This window comes from Panthera leo, chromosome A2 (genome assembly GCF_018350215.1).
Source record: "Panthera leo isolate Ple1 chromosome A2, P.leo_Ple1_pat1.1, whole genome shotgun sequence".
NCBI classification, from domain to species: domain Eukaryota; kingdom Metazoa; phylum Chordata; class Mammalia; order Carnivora; family Felidae; genus Panthera; species Panthera leo.
In genome coordinates this window covers 994937-1001020 of record NC_056680.1, presented here as the reverse complement: position 1 = coordinate 1001020, position 6084 = coordinate 994937, and the positions used below count along the sequence as shown (strand labels likewise).

The following is a 6084-nucleotide window of genomic DNA, read 5'->3' as shown; positions in this document are numbered from 1 at the left end:
GCCGCGGAGACCGGCGCGGGCCGAGCGGGCGGCGGCGGCGGAGGGATCCGCAGCGACGCCGGGCGGGGCGCGGGGCGGGGCGCGGGCGGGGCCTGGCGGGGGCGGGGCAGCGCGCGGGGCGGGGGGCGGAACATGTCTCCCGCCGCAGGAAGATGAGGCAGCGGCGGCGGCCGCGAGCGTAGCGGGCCGGACCGAGCCCAGCGACGCGGGCGGCGGGCACCGCGAGCTCCTCACACGCCGCCCCCGCCAGCGTCCCGGCCGCGCACGGGCCCCTCGGGGCGGGCCGCGGGGAGGGCCGGGCCACGCGCGCCGCTGCCGCCGCCCACGCGCGACCCTCGGGGGCCCGGCGCGACGCCCCTTTGTCCGGGGGGGCCGTTCATGCCGCCGCCCCCCGCGCACTGCGGGCCGGGCAGCGCCGAGCAGGTGAGCACGCCGGGACTGCGGGCCCCGTGGCTTTGTGCGAAGTTGGTCGCCCCCCCCGCCCCCGCCGCCCCCCCCCCCCAGCCGCCGCCGCGGGCCCGGGGAAGTTGGGGCGGGGGCGCCGTCCGGGAGTTCGCCCCCGCCGTGCCGCGGGCCGGGCGTCATTGTTCTCCAACTTTCGGCGGCGCGCCCCCCGCCCGCCGGGCCGCACTTGGCGAAAGTTTGCGGCGCGGCGGGCGGGGCCGCGGCGGGGCCCCCTCCGCCGGCGCCGGAGTTGGTGGGGGGCGGGGGGGCGGCCTTTTGTCTGGCGGGGAAGGTGCGGCGGCGCGGCCCGCGGGCGCAGGTTGAGGGCCGGGCCGGGCCGGGCGGGGGGGGCGGGGGCCGCGAACATCTGCTCCGCGTTAGCGCGGCCCGGGGCGGCGGCGGCGGCGGCCCGGCTTCAAAGGCCCCCGGGCCGCGCGCCTGCACCGGCCGCGGCGGGGGGGTGGGGGCGGGGCGCGGCGGGCGGGGCGCGCGGGCGCGGGGGCCTCCCCCTGGGGCTGGCGGCCGGGCCCTCTGCGCCCCGAGCCCGTTTCCAGCCCCCCGAGGTCCGGCGACAACCCCACAAGTTTCCAGTGCCCCCCCCCCCCCCGGGTCGGCCCTGAAATCGGTTTCAACCACCCCACAAAAAAGTGCGGTTTCGTACTCCTCAACAAAGTCAGTTTCACACGCCCTGCGAGAGAGGGAGGACTTGGGGGAGGGGGTGCGCCGGGGCGGCCGTTTCACACCTCGCCCCTGGTTGGCAAACAAAGCGGGGGTTCCTCCGCTCCTGGAGTTGGGTCTCCCTCGACCTTGGAACCCCCTCTCCCCCGCAGCCTCCGTGGTTTCCGTGGGGCCGCCCCCAGCCTGGGAGCTCGGCACCGAAGCCGGAGGGGCCCCGCGCTCTGTCCGCGGGACGACGGAGACGTATTCCGTTCCCTTCTCTGGGGGGGATGGGGCCAGGCAGGTGACTCTCCACCCCCGTTGTAGAGCGGAGGCCCCTGGGACCGTGCGGGGGAAACCCTGGTTTGGGGGACCCCCTCTCCACCTCCCTCCAGCGGGAGGCAAGGGATGTTTTCAAAGTTGCTTAAAAATAATTCCCGGATACGTCGTGACAATAAAACAACCTAGGATTGTTTTTTTTTTTTTTTTCTCTTTTTTTGAGTTCTGTTGTTTTTCTGTGTGGGGGTAGGAAGTTAAGGGTGGAGGGAAGCTTTGTAGGTAGGTCTCTGCACAGGGCACCCCACCAAACTCCCTTGCCTTTTTTTTTGTTCGAGAGTTCTTTTTGCTTTTGAGTTTGGGGTAACCTGGTTTTCAGCACGCTGTGACAGCTGCCTGTTGGGGGGGTGGGGTCACAAAATTTCCCCTGGGATGCAGCCTGGGCCCCCCTCCCCCTTCCCTGGCGGGTGTGGGAGAGAGGTGGTGGGGAAGCCTGGGGGGGGGGGGGGTTGGAAAGGAGAGATGCGGGGAGAGGGGCGGGTTCTGGCCTACTGGGGAAGGGACCACTCCCATCCTGCATCCAGTTTAAAATTTGCAATCTGATTCCCTGGTGGTCTTGGAGGGAGTTTAGGGAGTGTGTGTTTGCAGGTTCCCGACCCCCACCCCCACCATCCTTCAGACTCCCTGAGGGCTCTGGGGAGAGGTCTCCAGGGGCCCAAACCCAGTCCTGCCTGCCCTGCCCCCACCCCCAGGGTCGTGAAGGGGCTCCTTCTGGGAAGACCCAAGCCCTCGGGGCCTTTAGAGGAAGGGCTTTTTAAATAGCTCCCCCGTTCCCCATCTGTCTGCCTCTTGTTTTGGTCACTCAGACCTCTTCTTTTTCTCTGTTTTTCTGTGCGTCTGTCTCCTCTGCTCTTGTAGGGCCGTCTCTAGGGCCGAGGTGCCCATCCTGCCCCCTGAGCCCACCATTGCCACTGGAGAATGAACCAGCCACAGAGGATGGCACCCGTGGGCACGGACAAGGAGCTCAGTGATCTCCTGGACTTCAGCATGGTAAGCCAGGGCCCTGCCTTCCTGGGTGCCTCCTCTGCCTCAGTGTGGGTCTGCGCACCCAGGGTTCCTGGGAAAGAGGCTTCCGCCAGAAGTACCCCAGCAGTCAAGAGCCGAGCCTCAAAGTTGGTTGGGCGGAGGGGTCTGGCGGGGGGCTGGCTGGGGGAATTGGGGTGCATTGGTTGTGGGTAAGCAGCGGCCTTGGTCTTCTGATCTGGAAAACGGGTGTGATCAGGGTTATTTATTCCAGCGTGGACTCAAAAAGAAAAAGGTGCCTAGCACCAGGTGACGGGTGTGGGGGCCCTTTCGAGTGAGGCAGGGACACGGGTGTTGGAGGTCTAAGACCTCGGTTATTCATCCGCGTGGCGGCTCGTGCGATGGTCGGTCGGGAGGGGAGCAGCGGGCAGGCAGTCAGAGATCTGGAGAGTGTGGGCGTCCCAGGGTAGCAGGAGCTGCTGCTGTCACTGCTGTCCTGGCTGTCACAGGGAGGCAGGCCCGGGTGGCAGTCTCCCTCACGCTTCCCGGAACGCCTGTGTCCTGCCTGGCTGGACCGAGTTTCCCAGGGGTGCTGGCTTCCCGACGTCACACAGCTCAGCAGGGCCCGGTGAGGCTGGGAGCCAGAGCTCCCTCGGTGACTGGAGCCGGGGCGCCTCGTGAAGGACCAGGGGGCTCCGTTTGCCCATCTGTGCAGTGGGCCACCTGTCCCAAGTGTCGGGGTGGCCAGCGTTTTCTTCAGAAACTCCGCACCGGGCGTGTGCGCACACGATTCATCTGTCCCGCTCCCGCACCTCCCAGGCAAGCGCTGGACTGATTTGAAACGTTGGGGGAGGGCGCTTTCAGTGTGAATTTACTCCTCTGCCAGTACGAGGCCCCGGCCACTGAGGCCTGTCGAAAACAAAAGTCCCCAAACCGAAACGACACCAGCCATCCTGTGGAAAAACACAGCCCACGGGACAGAGGGGCTGCAGCTCCGGAAGGGCCGTACTGGTATTTTTGAGCCATTTTTAAGCCCCGTTTTATTTTTGCTTTCCCGGCTGAGTAACCTAGAGTGCGGTTCAGTTTTTTTCTTTTCTTTTTTTTTTTTTTGTTAAACTGACAAGTCACAGACTATTGGGCTGGAACAGACTGGGGTGGGGGTGGGCATGGGTTCAGACCTGGCCCCTTTGCCTCATCTGTCCAGGAGCCCCGAGCCCCTGGTTCCCCTGCCCCTTGTGCTTGGTGGGTCCAAACGTCTCGCGCGCACGTGTTTCCAGCTCACAACCCATTTCGCAGGTGAGGAAATTGAGACTGAGGGTCAAGGCGTTCTGTGCCAACCCTGGAGGGACCTGGGAGCTGGATTGCCATGCACCGTCCGTGCTGTTGCAGGGAGGGAGGCCTGGCCGGAGCACGGAGGCCGCTCCCCGGCTCATCTCCCACCTCCCCTTCTGTCCGTCCGGAGCTGCCCCCTCCCGCCTGCCTCCGAGAAACTGAGTTGATTTACATTTTTTAAAATAGCCGGGTTTAGACTGGAAGAGAAGACCTCCGAGGGGAACGCTCGCCGGGGCCGGGTCACGGGAAGTGGTGGGAGGGGCGGCCGTCAGAACGGGAGGAAGGAAGGTGGGAGCCACGGTGTTCCAGCGGGCGCCCCCCGAGCAGGCCGATGAGGGGCCGGGGCCGTGCCGTGGGCATCGCTCGTCCGGTGACGCTTGCAGAGGCCCCCGTGCGCCCACGGTGCCCTCGTGTGATGGGGTTTCCGCCTCCCACGTGCTCAGGGCCCTGAGTCCATCTCACGGAAGAGAAGGCAGGCTGCAGGGTACGAGGGGCCTTGTCAGGGCTGAATGGGTCCAGTGCCCCGGTGGCAAGTGCCACATCCGCGGAGCCCCCGGTACCCTAGAGGACAAACCAGACACTTGGCGTGGGGCCCCCGTTCTCCCAGGGGCTGGGTGACTTCCGGTCCTGGCTCAGGCCAACCCATCTCTCCTTGCAGGCCTCAGTTTACCCAGTGGAACGGGGCCTTTTCCGGGAGAACAGGGCCCTGGGGAGGCTGGGCCAGTTGAATGAGCACAGCCACGCCCCCAGGAGGGGGCGCAGACCCACTGAGAACCTGCTTCCCGCCAGGCTCCACGCCAGGCTCCACGCCTCCCATGAGGCTCTGCTCCTGAGCCCGCCGGGGCCAGGTGAGCACGTGGCCTCCGTTTCCCTCCTGTAGAATGGGGCGTGGGGACAGGACCCCACTTACCGGGGCCCTCCCCAGGCTTGCTGTGCTGGCCTGAGAGTCCTGCCCGCAGGCCCCCTGCCCTGACCCCCTGGTGGGTGGGGTGGGGTGGGAGGTGGGAGCATCAGCAGGTCCCCGATGAGCCCCTGGCCCTGATTCCACCCACTCGTAATCACTCGGGCCCTAGGTGGAATCTAGAGAACCTAGACTCGGTGCAGGGATGGGACAGGTTTTGTTTTTGTGTGGCAAAGGGGTTTGTTGATGTTGGGTTTTCCTGGCTCATCTTGCTAAGCTGTTTAATCTCCGGGGACTTAACGCCGATCGGGTAAACGGGGTGGGGGTGGGGTAGGGGCCGGAGGCGCTAGGGAGAACCGCTCAGTCACCTGTGGGGGGGCGGGGTGCTGCAGCCTTTCCCACATCCCTCCAGCTTCCTGTCCTTTTGGGCCTCAGTTTCTCTTGATGCCTAGGCTGGTGATGAGGGCCCCGGGTAGCCACTGAGTGCAGAATCTGGCATGTGGGGGACACTTGGCCCAGGCCGCCCTCCTCCCGCCCAGTGGCCGGGCTGCGTGCTGCTCAGGGTCAGGGGCACACGGGAGGTGCTTCCGGCCTCGGGGAAGGCCTGAGCTCCCCTGCGCCTCGCTGCCCCCACGCTCGTGGAGTGTGAATGATCCGGCTCCTTCAGGAGGAAACCTAAGGAAAACTTGGTGTCGTTTCTAAGGGCAGATAAGTGCGGGGATCGGTGACGCCGGCCCCAAAACAAACTGCATAGACAGCAGAGCTTTGGGGTTTGTTTTTCTGGCGGTGTTTTTGTTTTTTTTTTTTTTAAACGGTCATCTTTTAAGTAAACTCCCAACCCCGAATCGAGGCGTGTGCTCCCCTAGCCGGGCGCCCTGACAGCTTTGAAACCCTACCAGATCTCCGTCGCTGGCACGGGCTGTGCCTTCGGGCTTTGCTGGAAGGGCCTTTTCTGCGTGCAGTGTGGGCCTTCTGCCTTCTCTCCCCTGGGGTCTCCCGTGGACGGCCCAGCCCCCACACTCACTTCTCTCTCTCTTCCCACAGATGTTCCCGTTGCCGGGGGCCAACGGCAAGGGCCGGCCCACCCCCCTGGCTGGTGCCCAGTTTGGAGGCTCAGGTAGGACTCCGCTGCCTCGGGGCGGCACAGGGCGGGGGTGCGGGACCAGAGCCGCTCTCAGACTCGGAACCAGAGGAGGAGGTGTTTGGGGGCGGGCCGCTGGGGGTGGGGGGCCTGTGTTACAGTGGGGCACACGTGAGGTGAGGACTGGAGCCTCCCAGGTCCCCGTGGCCTCAGTGGGCCTTGGGTCTCCAGTTGAAGGGGGAAACTGAGGTCCAGAAGATACGAGACACGGAATCTAGGTTTTGTAAATCTTGCTCACCTTGTGAGTCCAGAGAAAGGCCCAGCTTCTGGCTGTTTTTTTTCCAAGCTCGTGTTACGAGTCTCTCGTATA

At 65.4% G+C, this 6084-nt stretch overlaps 1 protein-coding gene across 12 annotated transcripts in view; it reads left to right on the top strand.

The window, feature by feature from the left end:
• The first annotated feature begins 303 nt into the window (after positions 1-303).
• Positions 304-6084, top strand: part of TCF3 (transcription factor 3) — a 31063-nt gene continuing 25282 nt past the window's right edge. For all 12 annotated transcript variants that reach the window (XM_042927788.1, XM_042927787.1, XM_042927786.1 and 9 more), the window contains exons 1-3: positions 304-423; positions 2296-2427; positions 5678-5750. In XM_042927788.1, coding sequence (XP_042783722.1) covers positions 2356-2427; positions 5678-5750 — 145 coding nt within the window. In that variant the 5' untranslated portion in view covers positions 304-423; positions 2296-2355. The remainder of the gene's footprint in view (positions 424-2295; positions 2428-5677; positions 5751-6084) is intronic.